This window comes from Poecile atricapillus, chromosome 1, assembly GCF_030490865.1.
Source record: "Poecile atricapillus isolate bPoeAtr1 chromosome 1, bPoeAtr1.hap1, whole genome shotgun sequence".
In the NCBI taxonomy this organism is placed as follows: Eukaryota; Metazoa; Chordata; class Aves; order Passeriformes; family Paridae; genus Poecile; species Poecile atricapillus.
The window spans coordinates 67,939,189-67,961,596 of NC_081249.1; the positions used below are offsets into that span (position 1 = coordinate 67,939,189).

Below are 22,408 nucleotides of genomic sequence, written 5' to 3' on the forward strand. Positions count from 1 at the left end.
TTTAGCACCATTTGGAACCTCAGAACCTAAAGCTCCAGCATTGAAGTTTGCTGGTGCTGTGTGCTTGGGGCATACCTGGCTCCTAACCAAGCTGGGCGTGATGCTGTGTGTAGCTCTGAGAGGGAGGGTGTGATACCACTCCAACTATTTTTGGTTTTACTGAAAACTATAATTTCTTTGGTGATCAAGTTAATGGAAATCAGGTTCTCTTCAGAGGAGAGAAATCTTTAAGACTTCCTTTACTTTCTCTTATGATAGTATGTTTGAAAAATAAAAAATTAGGGTGGTGTAGTGAGCGTGTGATGCATGGGCTCATTTGTTCCATGCTGGACAGTTGTTCAGCTACATCCCCTTGGCATCCTTGTCTCTTCTGTGGCTGAAGAGGACTCCCATAGCTTGTTGCTAGGGAAGGGATGGGTGGCAAAGAAGTCTCCGGGCATACCTGATGTCCTGTAACCTGCCCCACTTCTCTTTTGGGCTTCATTCCCTTTGTCAGGAAAATTAATCCACAAACACCAGAGTTTTATGTCCAAAAAGGAGACAGAGGAGTCCTTTTACTTTATTTGAATAAAGGGAGAGGCCATGGGGCATTCCCCTGGGGTCCCTCAAATTTTTGGAGGGCGCAGCCTCCCTTTTTATCCTAATTCCCGGCCGCTTGTCCCTTCTCTCCCCATAGGCTGAGGTACTTGAGAGGTACAGACTTCCCGGAACGCCCAATACCTAAGATGCCCCTCTCATGTATAACCCCCTCTTAACTCTTGTGGAATTTACGGTGTTTCCACAGCGTCCCTTTCATCTTTCACTCAATCAGTGGAATCCATCCCATTGTTTATCTCTCAGTGACAGTTTCATCTTATCGGCAGCCCCACAGCTTGTTTGTAAAGACAAACCTGTCACTCCTCTCACCTTTCGGGCTTGCCCCGTAGTTCGCAATACAGAGAGGCAGCATGTGGGACTGGAACGCCGTCACCGCTGCCTTGTGCTTTCCTGCCTTTGAGAATCTGGAGAATAATCCTGACTTTAAACAACTGGAGCTGGTATCTCGGGCCAAAGTTCCGGGTCCGCAGCGAGTGCCGTAGCCGAGCGCTTTGGCTGTGCAGCCGCTCGTCCTTTCCCGTGTCTCTGCTCCCGCAGCTTTCGATTTCTCGGGGCAAAGTCTCGGCCGCTCGGGACATGGAGGGCCGAGCGCCGCGGCCCGGCCGCTCCCGCGGGGCCCGAGGGACGCGGGGCCGGGGCCGAGCTGCGGAGCGGCTGCCCCGGGCCCCCCGGCCCGGCCCGGCCCCGACCCCGCGTCCCGGCGGTCCCGGCCCCGGCGCCGCGGCCCCGGAGGAGCGGCTGCTGCAGGCCCTGGCGGGGCTGAGCCTGCGGCCCCCGCGGGCCGGCGGCGGCGGGAGGCTGGTGCTGCTGAGGGGGCTGCCGGGCGCCGGCAAGAGCACCCTGGCCAGGTAAGCGTGTCCCGGCCCCGGGCCGGAGCAGCGGCCGGGGACAAGCGGGGCAGGGCTTCGGGAGCCCGTGTGCCCGCCCGGCACTCGCTGCAGAGCCGCCGGGACAGGGCTGGGCTGGGCTCGGGGGGAAGCGGGAGCCTCGCCGGAGCCCTGGCAGCCGCCCGGAACTCCCCCGGCTCCGGACCAGCTCCAGAATGCGCTGTCCCGGGCACCTGTGGCCGTGTCTGGGTGTCCTGCCCGTGGGACTGTGCGAGCTCCTGCTCTGAGCGAGCAGTACCTACAGGGATGCTTCTGGTGAGATCACCCCAAACTCGTTCCTTTTCTCAAAGGCGTCAGATTTGTGGTGGCCTCCTTTCCTTTTTCCTTTTTCCTTTTTCCTTTTTCCTTTTTCCTTTTTCCTTTTTCCTTTTTCCTTTTTCCTTTTTCCTTTTTCCTTTTTCCTTTTTCCTTTTTCCTTTTTCCTTTTTCCTTTTTCCTTTTTCCTTCCTCTCCTCTCCTCTCCTCTCCTCTCCTCTCCTCTCCTCTCCTCTCCTCTCCTCTCCTCTCCTCTCCTCTCCTCTCCTCTCCTCTCCTCTCCTCTCCTCTCCTCTCCTCTCCTCTCCTCTCCTTCTTCTTCCTTTAAGTTTTTTTAAATTTTATTTTTTGGTTGATTGGTTTGGTTTGGTTTTGTGGGGTTGGCTTTTTTTGTGTTCTGGGGTGTTTTTTTTTGTGTTTACTCATGAACATGGCAAAAACTTCCTCTCTCTGGCTGAAAACTGACAACTCTGACCTCTGTTTTCATAATGTCCTGCACTCCTGGTCAGAGCTTTAGCAGTGTACAAAATGAGGAGACCACTCCACTCTTCAACAGCTCAAAGGCTGATTGTAAATAGGTGGGAAAACACAGTGGGAAGTGCTGGGAGGCAGCACCGCAGTCGGTGTGACTGTGCAGCCTTAGTTTGGTATCACAAAATCTCACAGTTTGGTATCACTCAGCTCCCAGTGCCACCCACTCTCTGTCAAAAGAGGAACATTCCCTGTCTTCTTGCTCTGCTGGGCTGAAGAAGCCGTGGTGGGATCGTGGGATCATGGGCTGCCACTGGAAGGGCTTTGCTGTGAGAGGTGGCAGCACAAAGCTGTGTGAAACACTGGGTTCTGTTTCTACAGGGGAATCTACAGTTTCCCCTTCTCAGTACAACTTCCCTGACCCACTGGGCCTTCTGCCTCACTGCACTTTGGCAAACAAAATTCTTTTATGAATTGCCAGATGCTGTGTTTTGCTCACAACCAAAATACACACCTCTTCCTTAAGAGGCCGTGTGTGGGCCTGCTCCTTCAGGGGGATTTAGGTCTTCTCATTGCACAGTAAGAACATAAAACTTTGGGGACGTATTCTTGGGCAGTGCAAGTTACTGTACTCACCTGTACTTTCTAGGTCAAAACACAAGGTTAATTGTTGAGGACATATTTACAAAATCAATTGTAAGTATTGTAGTAGTCTTCCGTGAGATGAGCATTTGAGTATCTTACTGTCTCCAGCCCCTGTTAATCGCATGATTGTGTTTAGCTGTTCAGCAGCACACAGATCAAAAGGCAGCATTTAGTGCCTCTCCTTAACCTTGTCCAGATTGTGAAGGACTGTACCAAGAGAATTCTTTTGCTGTTCTTACACTGCATACCTTTTGGTATTGGTAAATGCTATGTGCTGCACAAGGGAAAGTTTACAAAATGTTACTGCAACAGAGCTCAGTGCGAGGTCCCAGTGGAGGAGGAAAGTGGTTGTTTATTTGCAAAAGCACTCTGTAAACTCATTTTATAAATTCAGGTTTATTTTCTCAGATTTTATTAACTGACAATATCACATCTTAATACTTGCAAGCATCAAGATGCTTGTGCAGAGGTGGTCTGCCCAAAATCTGAGCAGGTAAGGACTGTCAGCTGTCCCATCCTCGCTTTCTCTGCTGGGTTGCTGTTGGTTGGTGGTGACAGGGTGAGTTTTGGCCAGGTCTGCTGTGCCATCTCCAGCCAACAGCTTCTATACTGACATTTTTTTGCCTATGAATTCTGCTTACTTGGTGCTCTATGAATCTTAGGTAGGTTTTTTTCCCCCCATTATATTAATTTTCCCATTTTGGGCATCTACCCTTCTTTGAACAAGCAGGATGATGGAGAGGCTGGTGTGACGTGCTGCCCATCCCCCTGCTCTCAGAGCACAGGTTTTCCTGTGGCAGGTCACCAGTGCTGGGCCTCAGCTGAGTGCTGGCCTTGGGGGATGTAATCAGCACCTGTCCCAGTTTTATTCCTGTTAATGGTCCTGGCTGTCAGTGGGTACCATTGTTTTAGTCTTTGCTCTGTTCTTTCTTCTGGTGCTTCCCCACACATCTACATTCATTCATTCTGCGTATCAGCCAGTATCTCTGTATTTCTGCCACAACCTCTACTTCTTCACAGTGCTCATGAGTCACAAACCATGAATGTTATCACTGGTGATACAGCAACCCAGCAATAACTGCAGTCAAAAGGGCCCTTTTCCAATTGTCACACAGACCTAGGAACAACCTTGGATCCATGGCTTGTTTCCCTGACCTTTTAGCATCACTCAGCAGTTTGGATACAGCTTTGTAAGCTTTAGTTATGGCATTTTTGTTAGAATTATTTCCTCATCCTGGTTGTTCCTAGCTCAGAGCAGCCCTACACTGGCATGGATCAGTTCAGGTCTGGTTTTTGGTTTCCGGTAAAGACAGCGAAGGACCCACAAGTGATATAGGAGGAGTTGGTCTGCTCACCACCAAGCTTTGCACCTTTCCAGCAGCTTCACTGTTAATGATGAGCTTCCCTGAACCACATATTTTAGGTGGCCCCAGCTACCTCCCTTTAACCATTCACTAAATGTCACAGAATTGTGCAGGAGAATGGACACCTGGAAGTCACACCTCCATCAGCCTCCTTCAGGTGTGTTGGACATGCTCCTGAACACATTGGCCTTGACTTCACAGTGCAGGTTTTATGATCACACTGAGGCAACTGTTAAGAAAAAGGTTATCTGAGGTGCAGTGGCAGCTATACTTCCTAAAATGCCTCCAAAATTTCAGTGAGCTACGTACAAGCTCATACCTGCTTCCCCAGCAAACTGCATTGCATGGTAGCTGCATTTCTAGCTCTCCATCAGCACATTGCTGTGCTGCACAGCTCAACTTACACCTAACCCTTTATCTAACAGTTTGGCTCAAGCACTGTAGGCTGGGCATGATCAAGCTTGTAACTTTTCAGCCACAGCTGTTGATTTATTGCTCAAATGAGCTTGTTCTTGTACTCCCTTGTGAAGCACAGAGCGAGTCATCTTTAAGAACAGGAGGGAAACAAATGTGCCGCCTCTGAGGCATCACTGCTTGGTGCAATCTGTGTCCTCTCCAGTTCTCTCTGCTGCTGTTGCCCCGTTTATCCCAGCACCTCCAGACCTAGGCCAGCTGTTCCCAGCGTTCCCAGCACCCAACCCCGCTGCAGAACTACACCTCTGATGGGTTCGTGGACTTCAGCTCTGCAGCTCCTGCCTCCAGGCAGCATTGCACTGTAAGCACGTACCTTTGTGTGAAACCACTTCAGGTGAGTCTCCTGAGTGCCTTGATCAAATACAACAAGAGCCTGATGCTTTATGAAACAGACCCGCGGGTGAGGCAAAGGCAGGGCTCTGCCAGCAGCACCTGGGCTCGGCCAGGCAAAGTCCTCGGGGCACCAGGAGTTCTTCAAACACAACAGACAGTGACAAGCACTGGGCATATGCTCCAGCTCTCACAGTCCTGCTTTCCTGCTGAAACAAAAGGTTTAAATGCCACAGAACTCTTAACACTGGGAAGAATGGCTGGAACAAGTGGTGCCAGTACATACATGTTCTGGTCTCTGATATGCCATTCTGTGGCCTTCTGAGCACTGAAAAGGTTTCTTCCAATCTGCTATCAGAAATTACTTTATTTTCAAGTTTTCTGATGGAAAAGCATGATAACCTATGAATACAAAATGCTTTATGCTCTATCCTTTGCTAAACAAAGGTTTGATGCTGTTTCAGAAACTACAAAGGATAAGAAAGAAAAGAACAGGGGATGTTTCCTCTGCATAAAATAAATCTCCTCAAACCCTTTTCTCCTTACCCCTCTACAAGGAGGTACAATAGCCACTGCAAGATGAAGAGATGTAGCACTGTGCAATTACATGTCCAAAGCAAATTAATACTGAACCTTTCACAGATGCTGCCTGTCACAATGCAGTGCTTCCAGTTCAGTGGCTTCTTTAAAAAATGCAAACATAGCTGCTATGTGTCCTTTGATCTTGCAAAGAGGTTGCATTTTTCTTTTCCTCCTTAGTAAGCTTTACACTTACTGATCTACCAGCGGTGGGTAATTTTCTTTTTACAGGGCAGTTCAAGATTTATTCATAAATAACCATGGTCACAAGCCCTCCCATTTTGCATAGCTGGTGTGTATTTTTCTAAAATACAGGCATTTTAATTGCTTGCAGTGATTAAGAGCCTGATGTGATTATCCAGGACCTTTCTTCTAAACCAGCCTGAGGTCCTGTAAAGATTGTGGAAGGCTCATTTTGTGAAGAACACATGAAAGGTTCTTGGTGCCCTTTGGAATGATAAGGGAGAAAAGAAATAGGAGTTTTGTCAGCTTTGTGGCCAATATGGAAGGGATCACAGAAAACAGCTGTAAACTTCAGCAAAGTTGTTTTGGAAAGCTAAAAGTTAAAACCAGCAAAATAAACAGAAGGTAAACCATCTTTTTCGCACTTCATGTTTTCTTATGCTGCTGTTAGCAGGAGCTCATTTGGCATGAATATAGCAAATGTGACTGTAATTCAGCCCATTTTGTCCCTTATTTTTCCTCCTTTGAAACACAAGTTTTATCTGCTATGATTATTATCTACAGGACTGTAGACTGAGCTTACAGATATTCACCTACACTTTAGATTGCTTGAGGGTTAATATCAAAGCTCTCAGTGTTGACAATTCAGTAAGATATGTGTTAAGAAAATGGGTTTTAAAATTTGCACTGGTTAAGAACACTTTAAAAAGAAATACTGAGCAAGGAAAAAGAATAGTCTTGAGATCTTTTATTAATGTGCACAATTTTATGTGCCTATTAGTAGCTAAAGAGATAACACATATTTTAGCAGTCACTTTTTTAGAGAAGAAATTGCAATGAGTAAAGAAGTGGGAAGGGTGAGGTTCTGAATCATAGTGAGACCTGAATATATCAGGTATCCACTGCAGTAACTAGATAAGTATTAGGAGCTGCTGTGCTTTTCATTAGAAGAATTTTTTGCCTGAGGCCAAAATTAAAGCAACAAAATTTTACTGTTTGCTAACAGTTTAAAACATGACTTTTCTTAAATCAGTTTTCTCAGCAGTAATTTTGTGAATAAAACATCCCTTTGGGGCTCCAAGACAGGGACAGGTAGTTGCTGGATGATGTGTGACAGGGGGTACAGCCCAGTCCTGTCTCCATCAGCACCGAGTCACTGCTGGCTGGGGGTGGACCCCACCACAAAGTAATGTTACTTAATCAGCAGATGGTAGAAGTTACAGTGGAAACACAGCAAAGTCAGAAGCTGACCTTTATTCAACTAAATGCACCCTGTAGTCCTAATGAAGAGCTGCTGCTTGCAGGCAGATTAGGGTACAACTGGTAAGTAAAGGGTTAGAACAGGACTGGATGACAGAACTAAGGTTTTTCTGTCTGTGTGCCTGTTCTTCTGCTGATAAACTGGACACACCTTTTCCCTTGCTCTTGCCCACATAGATAAGACATTGAGAAATGGTTATTTTGCAGCTTGTGGGGATGGAAGGAGAAATGTTTTATTAGGAAAGCTGAAATGATTCAGGGGCTGGAGACCATGTGTGGTGTGAGACAGGAGGGCAGCAGCATTTATGTCTGAGAGACACAGGGTTTCTTGATTGGCCTTTCTCTGTTTTCCCAAGACATTCTGTGCCTTAGAGAGACTGGAAATAGAGGGATGATGCCATGATCCTCCCTGACTTCTTGCAGAGGCTTCCTCCTTCCCAATTCTTCTCTGTTTGGAAAAAAAAAAAAAAAGGACAATTCTGTCTATGGACACAAAGAAAATCTGGATTATACACAAATGGGAGCACAGTCATACATTAAGGGTTGATTTTTTGTTGCTTCTTCTTTTTTTAAGTCTCTAAGGACTGGTAGAGGGATGCTTCATCATCTAAACCTCCACACACGGCAGCACTTCCTTCCACCTCCAAGAGCCAGTGGCTGCCTGTGGGGCAGCTGGTCAGTGTCCAGCAGGACACACATCCCCTCCCTGTGGCATCCCTGGCACTCCTGGGGGACACACACCTGTGTGAAGGGAAGTGGGATTGCCCAGTGCCACTCACCACAGCAGTCTGCTCTATGGATCTGCAAATTTGTCTATAAAATATTTTTTATAAACTCAGATTTGTTTATAAAATTTGTTTAAAAGCTGAAGATATAAAAATAACTCTACAAGAAGAGGATTAAGCGGAACACAGACAAGTGATAAGAACCATAAAATTGCATAAAATAACAGAAAATATTCACTTATCACTCAGATACTTGTTTTCAAATTAAATTTTTTTAAAAGTGCTACCTGCTTTACAGCCAGAAAATCCCCCCAAACCAAAATGACAGTTCTCTGGATTATCTTCACTAAATGACAAATCCTTCCTCCTGGTTATCTTCAGAAATCTCTGCAGCAGAATTCCCATCATCAAATTGTCTTCTGACACCAACTTCCATGCCTGGATAAGCAGGTTTGGGTTGCTGGATTTTTCTTCCTCTTCTTCTCTTTACAATCCCTCTTTCTCAGATAACTCAGAAGGAGAGCTGAATATATTAATAAGATTAAAGACTCGATGTTGGTAGTCTGTGTAGATTTCTCTGCTGAATTAAAGAAATAAAGGCCACACCTTCAAGCTCCATTCCTTTCTTCCTACATGTCCATCTACTGATTGCAGTACTCCCAGATCCTTTAAATTGGGATTTTTCAAATAAAGCACTGTGTGTATTTACAGAGCACTCAAATAGCTCATGATTTAATGGTCACTGTTAAAGGGTGTGACCAGGTGCTAATCCTTCTTTCATATTTTTGTTTTTTTCCCCCCTGCAGACAGCTGAAACGTGACCACCCTGGTGCTGTAGTCCTTAGTACTGATGACTTCTTTGTTGAAAATGGTGTCTACGTCTTTGAGCCTGACTTCCTAGAGGATGCACACAAGTGGAACCAGAAAAGAGGTGACCAACTCGATCCAGGGGCTGTGAAAAATAGTTTTGCATTTCAGGCTGTCTTTAAACTTAGCCCCTAGAATAAAATATCTCAAGGTGGTGTCATACAGTTCATGGGGTGTTGACTGAAAAAATACATTTACCACTTCTGATTTGATTTCTTTTGACTTATAAAAGGGAAATTTGTTAAAGAAAACATTTTGGAGGTTGGTTAATGTTATTTTAGAGGAAGCACTGCTGAATTTTGATACCCTTCAGACACCAGCCCAGCAGCTGCTCCCTGCAGTATAGGCACCGCAGCTTTCACCTCTAACTTCTTAGGTGTCTGTCCTGACCTGGAAGGGGGTTGGGATGTAATGACAGACAGGAAGCAAACTTGCAGGCTGAGTTTGAGAATTAAACAACCCTGGTCTCTAGCCAATGTACCATGCTTTTGTGGCTGTGCTCTGAAGGGATTTGTAGTGATGGTGAACGTACTTTGAGATTGTGTAATGGGGATCTGCAAATGACAGTAATTTTTGGCTGTTTTAAGTATGTTTAATGCTTTAGATCAGCCAGAGGCTGCACCACCTCTTCCAGGAGAGCTGCTGGGCACTGATCTTGGCTCCCATTTGGGTGGTAGCTGCAAGGCCAGGTCTGGTGGGGAGCCAAGTGTGCAAGCAGTGGGCAAAGAAAGGACACTTTAGGGCTAGTAAGGCCTGGCTCTGATATTTAATGTATTTTAGCTTTACTTGATGTGTTACATTGCAGCACGCAAAGCAATGAAGAATGGGAAAAGCCCTGTTATTATTGATAATACCAACATCCATGCCTGGGAAATGAAGCCATATGTGATGATGGTAGGAAAAGCTCCCATTTATTGCTTTTATATGCCTTTATATGACACAAGTTGATCTGACTGAAAATGTTCTTCACAAGGCTAAAAATATTTACTTCAGTTTTCCCATAGTTCTCTAATTATAGTTAAGGATGGATATTGGGATGAAGGAGGGGCAGAGGTGCCATTGTAGTTGTTTAGCTGGTCAGCTTTGTAACTCAGTGAAGGCAAAACTACTTGAAAAGATTAAGGGCCTTTGAACCTGCCCTGCTACTTCTCGGTCTTGAGGACATCACACCCTTCCCCAGTAGCGACATGAATTGAACAGTTCCTAAACTCTTTGTTGACAAATATATCAAGATATGATTTATAATTGTAGTTCATGACTTGTGAAAAACACACCATTACAGTCCTTCAAGACACATTGGTGTGTGGTGTCAGGAGTTTTGTCAGAGGTGGCAATTCTTTTAGTGCAGTTTCATAATGTCACTTTTGTGTCCTTCAGGCACATGAAAATAGATACGAAGTTACATTCCAAGAACCAGATACACCCTGGAAATTCAATGTTCAAGAACTGACAAGGTACATAGTTTTCTCTTTGCTGGAGCAGACAGCTTGTCATTTTGTTGTCAGGCTCTGAGAAGGTCAGCCTTCTTCCTCTTCATATAAGGAAGAATGTAGCCTGGTAAATGACAACAGAAGGATTGTTGTGGAAAATTTCCATTACTGACTACCTGGTCTGTAATGAATTCAGCCCTGAAAGAGCCTGAAGTGAGTCAAGCAGGAGAAAAAACAAGCTCTGAAGCTTGTTTTTGTGCTGCAAGCTTGATGGGGCAGGAGCCCTGATTTTCATTCTGCATTTTGAGCAGCAGTCTCGTTTGTTTGGGCACAAACCCGAATCTAAGTACTACAGACAATATTCAGTATAGACAGTATATAGTATAGACTGTCCTGCTGCAGCATGGAGGGATGCTACACCAAGTATGGGTAGGAAATGGCATTCTACAGGATCTTTGTAAAGATCTTAACATGCACACACACACACACACACACACACACACACACACACACACACACACAAAAGGGATATAAAGAATGTATCTAGTAGCTCTCCCAGCTACCAAATCCAGAAGATAACACATGCTAACTTGTTAGTGCAAGAAAACAAGGCATGGGCACTTCTTTGTAATGGATGGATTTGTTTTCTACCAGCCAGGAGCTCTAGACAAAAATTAATGCTGCTTCCGTCTGTGTGTGATGGACACAAATGGCAGAGGGCCAAGGCCCAGAGGCGGGACATGGCAGATGATGGCTCAGGGCTGGGGACAGGTGAGGACACCACCAGCCTGAGCTGTCAACCAGCTCTGGCCTCAGCAGCATTGGTAGAGGAGCACTGCAGGGGCACAATCTGATCATTCTTTGTAGGCAGAGCTACTCAGTAATTTGCAATTTGTTTTATTGAGTATTTGACACACATTGACTTTTCACAGCAGCATTGTAAAGCTAATTCACATAACACTCATTAGGGCACAAGCTGTGCCTTCAGGCACTAAATGGCAAACCCAAAGATATTTGGCGTTTGCAAAGTCACAGACAGAAATTCCTGGTGGTCTTTGGGAAGACAATTCCCACTAAGTAGTGGAGGGATCGTGGCTAGTGCTACTCTGGCTGCTCTATCCAGAAAGCCCTGCATGTTTGAGCATTGTGTTTCCCTGCCTCTCAAACTTGTCATTTGCCAATCTACCCTGGAGCCTGAGCCACATCATGTGTGACATTTCCCTACTTGATCTCCAAGCAGCAGCAGTTTGTGACCTCTATCTTTGCGGCAACGTCGGTGTCTGGGCTGGCTGCAGCCCTTGGCTGCTACCCCAGCTGTACAAAAGCTCAATGAGACCAACAAGCTGTTAGTGCTAAAACACAGCAACACTCGTATAAAATACCACACAGATCCTCTACACAACTCTTCTTTTGGACATTTGTCAACTTACCGTGTCCTGCCTGCCTCCCAAAAATCATGGTGTTATGTCTTTCAGCAGTCACAATAAGAAGTAGGTGGAAGTGAACACAGTAATTTGAAAAAAAGGGCCAGAAAGAGATCAGTGGAGACCTGAACCATTATGTGGAACCTGTCAGGAACTTTAGCAAACTGAAGATAACCTCTCATACACAGGCAGCTAAATACTTGTATTTTCTATTACTGTTGACTCTACAGAAGAAATATTCATCATGTCCCTCGGGAAAAGATACAACGGATGAAAGAACAATACGAGCACAATGTTACTTTCCACAGTGTTCTCCAGTCTGAAAAACCAAGCAGGGATGAGGGAAGCTACAGTGGAGCAAGTGCAGCTTATGGCACGGGTCCCCACCCCACCCACCCTTCTGCCTTCCGGAGAAGACCTGGCATGGCACGTACAAATGTGACATTTAACTGAAGTAACATTTAACTGCATTCCTTGGTCTTTTAATTATCAGGGTACAAGAGTCTCTAGTTTTACATTTTTTTCTAACCTGTTTTTTATTCTTGTGTTTTTTATTTCTTACAAACTTTTAAATGGCATTGGACTGTGATCTCACAGCTCTACACGACCACAGTAAGAGCACCGTACCCACTGTACCCTCTCATCCCTCTTCCTCCATGAAAATCCCTCCAGGCATGTGAAATGTACTGGCTCTACCACATGCTATATTTTGGATGTTTTTTTCTGCCTCACAGTCTGATGCCAGAAATTCCTAATTTATTTCTGTCTTAACGCCATTGTGGCCAATTCTTTCCCCACACAACTGGCATTTCTTGCTATTTTAATGCTTTATATCTGACTGTAAAAACTTTTTGTATCTACCATCTTGCCTTCAGCATTATTGTAACTTTCAGATACAAAGTGAATGATGACCAAAGTAGCTCAACAGATTGTAGCAAGATTTGATGCTGTTCCCTCTCCGTGGACTGGATTCATGCTGGTCTTACCTCACACACAAACAGCTTCTCCAGCCTGGAAGCAAAACACTTCAACAGAGCAAACTTAGCTCTTTCTCTTGCCGAGACACAGGAGTTCACTGATCCCAAGATGGAGAGGCTCCTAAACTGAAACATTAGTGTTAGGCTTGTGCATGTTAACTCCTAAGTGGGAACAGGGCGACAGGAGCAGCTCTGAACAGCTGAAGCAGAAACACAGACCAAGGAGCTATTTAATAATAACTCTGCATGGCATTTTGCTGTGAATCAAATAATCACAGCTGTTCTTTAAACCTCTTTTAGTGCTAGATGGAAAGTCTGAGGAGGAAAGTACAAGAACTGTGCCAGAACAGCAGAGCAGCATTTCAGAATTAAAGTGTTCTGTTTGGTGAAAGTAAGAGCTCTTTATTATGCCCTGTGCCACTCTGGGCAGCCAAACAACTATTCTAATGTTGCAGAGGGTAACAAAACTGATGGCTTTAGACTAAAACAAAGATCCTGCTGTTATATAAGAACACAGAATCAATGTCATCACAAAATGTCATCAAACCTTCAGGCACACTGATGCTATTGTACAGTACGTCTCTGTGAGAAGTGTTTGCACACTAAACTTCAAACTATTTTGCAAATGAAGTGTTATTTAATGAGTCTGCTTGTGTAATAGAACTTTATTAAATACAATCAAGTTTTAATGTACAAAGTGTAAAAATAATTTGAATTTGAAATATACACAATACTGTACACATACATTAGCAGCATTTTTGGAATTTTGGTCTTTGTAGCATTCTGTGGGCTGGTAATGAGTCCTCAGGTTCCTTTGGGCTCTTCTGAAGAGCCTCAGCTACTTCAGAACTGCTTTTGATGAGTTATTTGCTTCCCCAGTGGACCTGGAACTATTTCTGGATCATCAGATAAAGTATTAGCTGTTGTATTGCTGTTTTCATTTACACAATCCATCTTCTTTTCTTCTGGTAAATTATTCACGAGTGCTTGTGTATTAATCATTGCCAGTTCTTCATCAGCAACCAGGTCATTCTCAGGTAGATGGACAGTTTCTCTCACTTTTCTGCAAGGGGTGACATGGCCAATATTCTGATCTGTGTCTTTAGGTGACTTGCTGTGCTGTAAACCCAAACTTCGTGGAGGCTGAAATGCTCTTTTAACAGATGGAGAAATTACTGAACATATTGGTGTCAGTGGTGGAGGGGCAGGTATGCAGCTGAGGAAGTCCATAGCTTTTCTCTTTTTGCTGGTTTTGAGATGGTCTTCATTAACTGTAGCAGGTGAAGGTGTTTTTGCAGACCCTGGTGTGACAAGTTTCATATTTGGTGTCCAAGTTGACAAAGGGCTTTGATGCTTTATTTCAATTCTAGAAGAGATCTGGGTAAAAAGAAAAAAAGTTTTGTGTTGAATAGAATGTTGTTTCATGAAATTCCTCAACAACTTCCAAAAAATGGGGGAAACCCCCCTCTCTCCCCGATATAAAACCACTACATCATCATTCATATCCCATTTAAGTTTAGTTTGGTATCTCCTGATGCTGATTAATATTATTCCTTCAAGTGCTGTTATTGATGAATCACTGTTTATCTGTACATTTACATTTTGTTTCTAAGAGCTAAGCAAAATATATGGGAATTTTTCTATGCCAGATGGTATCTAAATCAAAGCATTTAATGAGTCTTCTACTGCCTTGGCTATGTCCTCCACCTGTGATTAGTTAAATAAGTAAAAAGGAGAAAAAACATTTGAAGAAAAACTAGGATAGAACATGGACCAAAAAATTTAAGACATCAAGACACACAAGACAGATGCTGCATAGCAAAGCTTTCCAACACAGGCTTGCGAATACACTTAATGTCTCCTATTTTTAAAGATGATTAATGTATTTAATAAGCTATAAAAATATAAACTAGTTAGTCTATAAAATATATAAACTAGATCTCCAGAATTAAACATCAGCTCTCCCTCTGAAATGGAAAAGGATGCCTTATAAGCTTAAACTTAGTCCCCAGGAACTGATATCACACCAAGGTGTTTCCACCTCCCTTGCAACCCAAGGCAGGAAACATTTTTGTTCTGACTGTGCTCAGTACTCCAGAAGCAATTCACCACCAGCAGCTTTCATGGGAAGCTTGAGTACTATTTAAATCAATTTTTGTCAAAAGTGCTAAAATACATTTACTAGGTGATATCTCTTCCTTTCTAAATCCTGGAAATAGTAAACAATATCTAGAAAAAGACCAGAAAGTAAATTCTCTCAACAAAGGTAGGAACTGCAGAATGCGTTGAAATAAAAATGGATTTCAAGATTTTTCCTTCTGTGACATTTACACTGGATAATCTTGACAGTGGAACCAAAGAAGGACTAAATCATCTACAAAGAAAGGATGATTCATTTTACCCACATTAAATTCAAAATACTTAAGGTACATTGTGGAAATACAGGCCACAAGGGGAAGTTTTAATGTACTGTTTAGAGGAAGGACAATCTATCTCATGGCTCCTCCTGGGGAATAATCCTAAACCCACACACACAGGGAAAGCTTCTAATCAGCTTGCATTGCACTGCCCTGAAAAGACTGTGGATGAAGCAGACTGAGAAGCAAGACCATTCACCACAGCTATAACACTTCCTTAAATCCTTACTGCATGTGCTGCCAGTACAAACACAGCATTAATTACCAGAAGCTTACCCAACTTTTATCCTCTGTATAGCTGCAGGAAGGAGAGGGGTTTTCCAAGCCACATCTTTTAGTTAAACTGGGTGTAAGCGTGAGATTTTTTTGTAGCAAATTCCTCAGTTTACTTTCTGCATCAGAGCAGAAGGAAGCCATGTTCTGTAAGGGAGAACAGAGTTTGCAATGCAGAATAGTTGATTTTCAAACTATGCAAGGACTATATACACTACATTTAAAACTTTTCTCATCATTTTCCCACTGGAATTTTATTTTATATCAAACCAACAACAGAGATGATTGCTGCACTTTCTGTCCATGGCAGATCCCCTATTGACAGGTAACAAGATCTTTTGCCAGCCAGAGATTCTGTGGCACTTCCTAAAGACAGTGCTGGATGAGTTGGAAAAAATAAAACAAAACAACAACAAAAAATCAAGACATCAATCCCCCAGGAAAATTGCATTAACATCTTACTCCATCTCCCAGAAAATCCCCCCCTCAAATTCAGCATTATGTGCATTATTTGTTTTAAAGATTTATTATTACTAACAGACTTTTTGGTGAAGGATGTAACACAGCAGTAACTAAAACTAACCATCAAATAACACCTCTACAGGTTTACCTCTATCACACTTCTCAGTTCATGAATCTTCTCTTGAAGATAACATTCCTTTGGACTGGCTGAGAATAAAGAAAGATCTCCAGCCAACAGCATGGGAATTTCTGATCTGAATTCAGACTGCCACTGAAGGTTGCTTGCAGAAATGAGTGAGCAGCGGACAACTACATCTTCAACAGCCAAGTGTCTGAGATCTGTCCAGATCTTTACTGCCACTAAATTATAGCTTTCATCAGATAAGTACACTACAGTAGTGAAACCTAAATGCACAAAAGAAGTCTGAATTAAACCTTTATATGTCTTTAAGTAAAGGTACTGTAATTTGTATCTACTAATAAAAAAAGGCACACACATCTTGAAAGAGCTACATGGCAGCCCATCTGTGTGGTGACAGCTATCTCATGCTTCTTTCCTATTCTATATATTGTTGTCTTTAAAAGCAATACTCCTATGGAGCCTTCCCTTTTTATCCAGAAGATTATCCACTCCTCCCATTGAGCTCCAGTGCCTGAATTCCACTCATTCCATGACACTACACAAAAGAGGGAGCTCATGTACATGCACGATGGTGTTTCTGCAGATGCTGAACACAAATGTGAGAACTTACGCCCACCATTTATGGAAAAAATATAAGTATAAAAATATGCAAATATAAGCTGCTTTTGAGCTTGGATCCTGCCTTACTAACTTCCTGAGCTAATAAGGAAGTTTTTCTTCAGAAATATAGATTTATCTGCCAGCATGTCACTGTGATGGGTTTTATTAGCAGGTTTTCACAGGCCTGAGATGCAGGTACAACACCATGATAATTCTGACTTTTGAAATAAAGAATTCAGTGCTTATTCAATGGGAGGACATGAAAGTGGTCCACAACATACCTGTTCTGCTAACAGAAATTACAACTCCAACTAAATCCACTTCAGCACATGGTGGCTGAAAAGAAGGATCCAATAAACTGGTGAATTCTAGAGCCTTTCTTGGAAAGAAAATCTGTACCAGCATCTCCTGTGATACCTGATGAAACACAAAACTTCAGTATTTACCACACTCACGGAGTGTGATGCATTTTAATGATGCACATTTATGCACTTAAAGCACCTACTGATAGCTGTAGATACTGAGTTTTCTTCGTGGCTGTTAACTGGATGTTGGTGGAGTCTGCCCTGCCCCTGGACTGGGATGCTGACAGCTGGAAGATCCTGTAGCGAACGCCTTCCTTCAGCAAGGAACACACGTCGGGCAGCGGGCGCCAGATACTCAGTACTGCTCCTGACAACAGCACAGTAAGCTCAGTTTCCTGCTCAGTAATAATTTGAAGGCTTTTAAACAAAATAAACCTACAACACACCCTCCTGTCCAAAAGCCCTAAGCCAATAATCAAACTGGAAATATTAACCTACAAGGTAAAATACTGTTGGGAAACTGAAACTCTTCAGATCCACCTATGCTGGCCAGTTACCACATTTAGTCAAAAGTTATTTATAATTTTTAAGTACTAACCTTTATGTTTTTCTTGCTTTCTGTAGTCTACCACATATAATCTCCATACTGCAGACACATCCCTTTTGTAACAACCGTTTTCTTCCTGTTCTGCTGTCTCTATAGCCTTCTTGAATTGTTCCTGTATCTGAGTTTGTTTTTTGTCGTTCATCAGCTGCCTGTAAGCCTTCAAGGCTTTTAATTGCTCATCACTGAGATATCCCTGCAACCAAGAGAAAATTAACTCAGTATCTTTTTTATTAATCAAAAAAAACACTGTTGAGATTTTTAGATAGCCTCTTTCTTGAGTGTTCATCTGTTAGAAGCAATTTATTTCCAGCTGATATGCTACTAGGACTTTAAATGAGGTCTATTAAAACAACTGGAGGCAGCAGTCTTACCTGGTGCTCAGCTGGTGCTCTCTGGTCTGTGCAGAGCATTACACTACACACTGTTCTTACGTGACAATTAGTGAGAATTGAGAGTGCTTAACTAAGGTGAATATTTAATATAACAGGCAGGCTTGTCTGTTTCATATGAAGACATATTAGGAAAAATTTCTGTAAGAATAAAGGAAGAGTTGCACACAAAGGCTGCTGTCTCTGAGCTGACACAATGATTTACACTAAACGCATCAAACCCATCACTTTTCTGACCAAGCCTTCAAGACCCAGATGCCTGTACATGCAGCTCCAGAGACATGGACACCATTTTATCAAATGAAGACACAGATCATATGGCTTTATGACAGAAGGATCCTCACTTTCAAAAGGCAAGGCATATATTTAATTTATAGCAACTGGCAGGGACTAATTACCTGCATCTTTATTAGTACAGGCACAAACACTTAAAAGTTGTGATTTAACTGGAAGAGGGAATGAAGACAACAATGTAATTATTCAAACAATTCAGTGAACAGAATGCAAGAATATGTGTATGAAACTCTAGACTGATGAGATGCGGTAAGTTTTCACGTATGCAAACAAAGCAAGGTAATAAAATTACAAGTAACATTAACTTTTAATTGTGCTATATCCTGGATTTTTATACCAAGAGAAAATTGCCATCCAAGATAATATTAATCAACTACAATAAGCCTTCATTAATTTTTTTTCAAAATTTTCAACATTAATTTATTTAGCAATAAGCATGCTGCAGAAAATATCAAAAGGCAGCAAAACCAAAGAGTAATTTAATGGGCAATTTTAGCAGCAGTTACTAAATTTTAATTTATTCCACAAGTTTTTCAAAATTAGCCCAGTAGGATCTACAGTTACCTCCATATAAGCAGGATCAGATGCATTCTGAATTGCTTCATAAAGTTCTGCACCATCTTGCAAATTATGGATTTGCTGTCTTGTGACTATCCGCGATCTTGGTGTTCTTCTGCTGGTTCTCTCTGTTGAGAAAAAGCCTTTATGTGGAGTACAACCAATACACTTTAAAGTGAAGGAAAAAATAATTATGTAAGAAGCACAGTAGTACTTATGCCTTACCAGAATAAAAACACAAAACACATGTACAGGAATTGATGTATATGTGTGTGTGTGTATATACATATCAGAAAAGTACAAGCAGAAAAAAACCCCTTATTCCTTTAACTACAACATAGATTAGAATATTATACAAACTTTGGGGAAGCCAGTATCAGTGTCTGCACTTAGGAGAGGGTGGGAGATTTTATGGGCTGCAAAGAACCTTCATAGATACTTAACTACATTTTCTTTATGTCCATCACTTCCTCTCCCACTCATGCAGCAGGAAAGTCTTAACTTATTACCCTCTCCTTAGGTAAAGTCACTTTGCTGACAGAATTTTATGAATTCCTTCAGCATAGCAGACTCCCATGTACACAAGTTTACCAAATATAAAACAACACACCAAGTGTCACAGCAGTGAAGTTAAGAATTACAAGGCCATCTCTGATTTCAACTAAGAATTCCATGCTAGAACTACTGTTAGAAATCACTGGCAGAGGCAAACAGTGTCAGCCATTACAGAATTAGAATAAAGTTGAAGTGGAAGTGACCTCTGAAGGTCATCTACTCCAATTCCCCTGCTCAAGCAGGGCCACCCTATAGAAAGCTGACCAAGACTATGTCCAGTGAGCTTTTGAATATCTCCAAGGATGGAGATTTCACAGCCTCTCTAGGCAACATCACAGTGAAAATGTGTTTCCTGATGTCCAGAGGGAAATTCCTAAGTTTCAGTTTGTGTCCATTTGGCTCTGGACCTGTCACTGGACACCACTGACGGAAGCCTATCTCCATCTTCTCTGCACTTTTTGGGTATTTAAGTACATTTGATCAGATGTCCCTGAGCCTTCTCCAAGCTCAATGATCCCAGCTCTCTCAGCTTTTCCTATGCCAGATGCTCCAATTCCTTAAACGCATTCATGACCCTCTGTTGTAATATCTTCAATGTGTCCATGTCTCTTTTGTAGTGAGGAGCCCAGAACTGGACACGGCATTCCACATGTGGCCTTACCAGTGCTAAACAGAAGGGAAGGATCACCTTCTTAGACCTTCTGGCAACAATCCTCAGCTTGTCCACCAGGACCCTCAGGGCTCTTTCTGCCAAGCTGCTTTCCAGATGGCTGGTCCCCAGCATGTACTGGTGCATGGCACTGCTCCTCCCCAGGTGCAAGATTTGCAATTTGCTTTGTTGAACTTCATGAGGTTTTGGTCAGCCTGTTTCTTCAGCTGCCAAGATCCCTCTGGATGGTAGCATAACCCTCTGGATGTTAGCATAATCCTTTAGTGTATCCATCATTTGTCCTAATTTTCAGCATTGAACCTGCTGTAAGTACAGCGCCCCATTCTCCAGATCATTAATGAATTTGTTAAAACAGGACTAGACCCAGTACTCATCCCTGGCATACACCAGGAGTTACTGCTTCCAAAATAAGATTTTGTGCCACTGATCACCACCCTCTGGGCCCTCCTGTTCAGACAGTTTTCAATCCACCTGCCTGCCTGCCCATCCAGCCCATTAGCTTCTCTCTGTGGATCTTAAGGAACACAGTGTCAAAAGCCCTTCTGAAGTCCAGGTAGACAATGGCACTACTCTCGCTTCAACTGCTCAAGCCAGTGATTTCATCACAGAACGCCGTCAGGTAGGTCAAACATGACTTCCCTCGAGTGAATCCTTGCTGAATACTTCAGATCACATTTTTGTCCTTCATGTGCCAGTTAACAGCTTCCAAGATTACTTGTTCTATCACCTTCTCAGGGATCAGGGTAAAGCTGACTGGCCTGTAGTTCCTGGGTGCTCCTTGTCTTTTCTGAATACAGCAGACACATTTGCTTTCTTCCAGTCTCCAGACACCTCTATCAATCAACTAATGATCGATCAAAGAGGATCAAAAGCAGCCCCACAGACATCAGTCAGCTCCTTCAATACTTCTGAGTTAATCCTGTCATCAGCCATGGACTTACATATGTCCAGTTTGCCTGAGCATTCTCTAACTTGATCCTCTTCCACCAAGGGTGGTCTATGGATGCTAACTCTGAAACAGAGAGCTGTAAAAATTGCAGGCCACATAGCTTTCTCAGTCTTGCCTGAGAAAGCGGCCTGGGAATTCGTAAGGAGGAATTAAAACAATCCTCAGAGACAGAAAACAGCCTTGCAGGTGCTGTTTTGTCTGTTCCTTGTTTTCTTTGCAGGAGAAGGTTGGGGGGTGGTGTGCCCCACTGACCAATGATGGTGATGTAGCAGTTTGCTAACCAATAAGAGTTTCCTTTCTATACTTTTCACGTATCGGTCTATAAAAAAGACCTGAAGTAATAAACTGAGAGAAATTCTCCTGATTGACTCCAGAGAGAGTCTGTGTCGTTCATTTCGCCGTTCCTAATAGAGCGACAGTGGTCCTTGCTTCAGAATTTCCCCTGGTCTCCATGACCTGGGAGTGCCAACCAAGGGCATTCAGTAACTCAGCATTCTCCATGGCCTGTGTCACCAGAGTCCCTGTCCCACTGAGCAGCTCCACTGACCTCAGTATCTGCACAGTCATGCAATTATTCATGAGAAAAGATGCTCGGTGCTCAGTCTTGGTGTTCAGGTCTACTGAGATACATCCTAGCAGTGCCCACTTCTGGGTGAAATCTTACAGTACCATGTCCCTGAATGAAATGAAATTATGAATTCTACAATTTTGTAGCATTTCCCTGAGAATCATCTCAAGGATAAGTTTTTAGTGACCTGGCTATCAATATGTTCAAGAGATGCTTCCTAGATAGCTGTAAAGCCATGCAAATAAGCACATAACCATTTTGTACCAAAAGGTCTTGATACACAGAAAGCAAAAACCTGAAACAATACAAAACAACAAAGAAAATAACCCCAAATCCTATCTCTGCTTCTCTATCACCAGAGAAGATTTTTGACTATTTGACTTTTCTGAAAACATCAAAATGTTTTTCTGTTCTTAATACACGTTTTGAAAGAATGAAAGCCTTACCTTCATGATTTTCATATTCTGCTTGGATTTTTGCAAACAGAGCTTCCAGTTTCTTTTGCTGATCCTCTGCGTGCTTGGCAGCTTCCCTTTCTTCAGCTCGGCTGTTACGAAAAATGTAGGAGCCAGCAGATGTCTTTTCCATCCACTGAAATAAAGAGAGTAAAACTAAACACAGACTTTCTAAAAATTATTTTTAACATTATCTAGCTTCTCTTTCATACTCACTGTTAAGCAAAAATGCTTTAAAAATGAACAGGCAGCAGACCTGCATTCTACCCAACTTGTCTTTCCACATCACCTGTACTTGTCTGTTTTAACACCCTAGATTAGATGTTGTAAAAGAATTATGATGTACTTCTGCAGAGAACTTTCCTGCCTGAGATGGTTCCACTGGACTAGAGCCTTGTTCACAACCCTGCCAGAACTGGCTTGCCTGATTTGAAGAGGTCACAGTGAGCTAAACAAGGAGATTCATGGCTCCTGAAAGTGGTCCCTTCCCTTCCCATTTTCTGCACAGTTCTGTCTTCTCCCTGCATTGGCTCTAGCAAGTATTTGACCTCAGCAGACTTTATCAGTTTGGTAATTCAATACACAGCAGTTCATTGTGTGTTTTTAATATTATTATTTGTTACTTTTTCCTAGTTTAATGAACTAGGTTACCTAAGTAACAGGACCAAGTGAGCTCCAGGTTTAGAACAGAGAAGC

General features: G+C 42.9%; 2 protein-coding genes across 2 annotated transcripts in view; one reads left to right on the forward strand and one right to left on the reverse strand.

The window, feature by feature from the left end:
• The first annotated feature begins 554 nt into the window (after positions 1-554).
• N4BP2L1 (NEDD4 binding protein 2 like 1) lies at positions 555-13,178 on the forward strand. The gene is made up of 5 exons (XM_058844451.1): positions 555-1,445; positions 8,577-8,701; positions 9,443-9,531; positions 10,015-10,091; positions 11,722-13,178. Exons 1-5 carry the CDS (start codon positions 1,174-1,176, stop codon positions 11,942-11,944), a joined length of 786 nt encoding a protein of 261 aa, XP_058700434.1. The 5' UTR covers positions 555-1,173; the 3' UTR covers positions 11,945-13,178.
• A 36-nt stretch (positions 13,179-13,214) lies between these two features.
• Positions 13,215-22,408, reverse strand: part of BRCA2 (BRCA2 DNA repair associated) — a 34,868-nt gene continuing 25,674 nt past the window's right edge. Inside the window, 10 exon segments of the mRNA XM_058843760.1 lie at positions 13,215-13,327; positions 13,330-13,371; positions 13,374-13,845; positions 15,162-15,305; positions 15,769-16,025; positions 16,644-16,779; positions 16,868-17,034; positions 17,266-17,467; positions 18,522-18,643; positions 21,704-21,848. Coding sequence (XP_058699743.1) covers positions 13,215-13,327; positions 13,330-13,371; positions 13,374-13,845; positions 15,162-15,305; positions 15,769-16,025; positions 16,644-16,779; positions 16,868-17,034; positions 17,266-17,467; positions 18,522-18,643; positions 21,704-21,848 — 1,800 coding nt within the window.

Coding starts and splice junctions, on each gene's coding strand:
- N4BP2L1 (XM_058844451.1), top strand. CDS start 1,174: ATGGAGGGCCGAGCGCCGCGGCCCGGCCGCTCCCGCGGGGCCCGAGGG. Junction 8,702..9,442: donor CAAGTGGAACCAGAAAAGAG/GTGACCAACTCG, acceptor GTTACATTGCAG/CACGCAAAGCAATGAAGAAT. Junction 10,092..11,721: donor AATGTTCAAGAACTGACAAG/GTACATAGTTTT, acceptor TTGACTCTACAG/AAGAAATATTCATCATGTCC.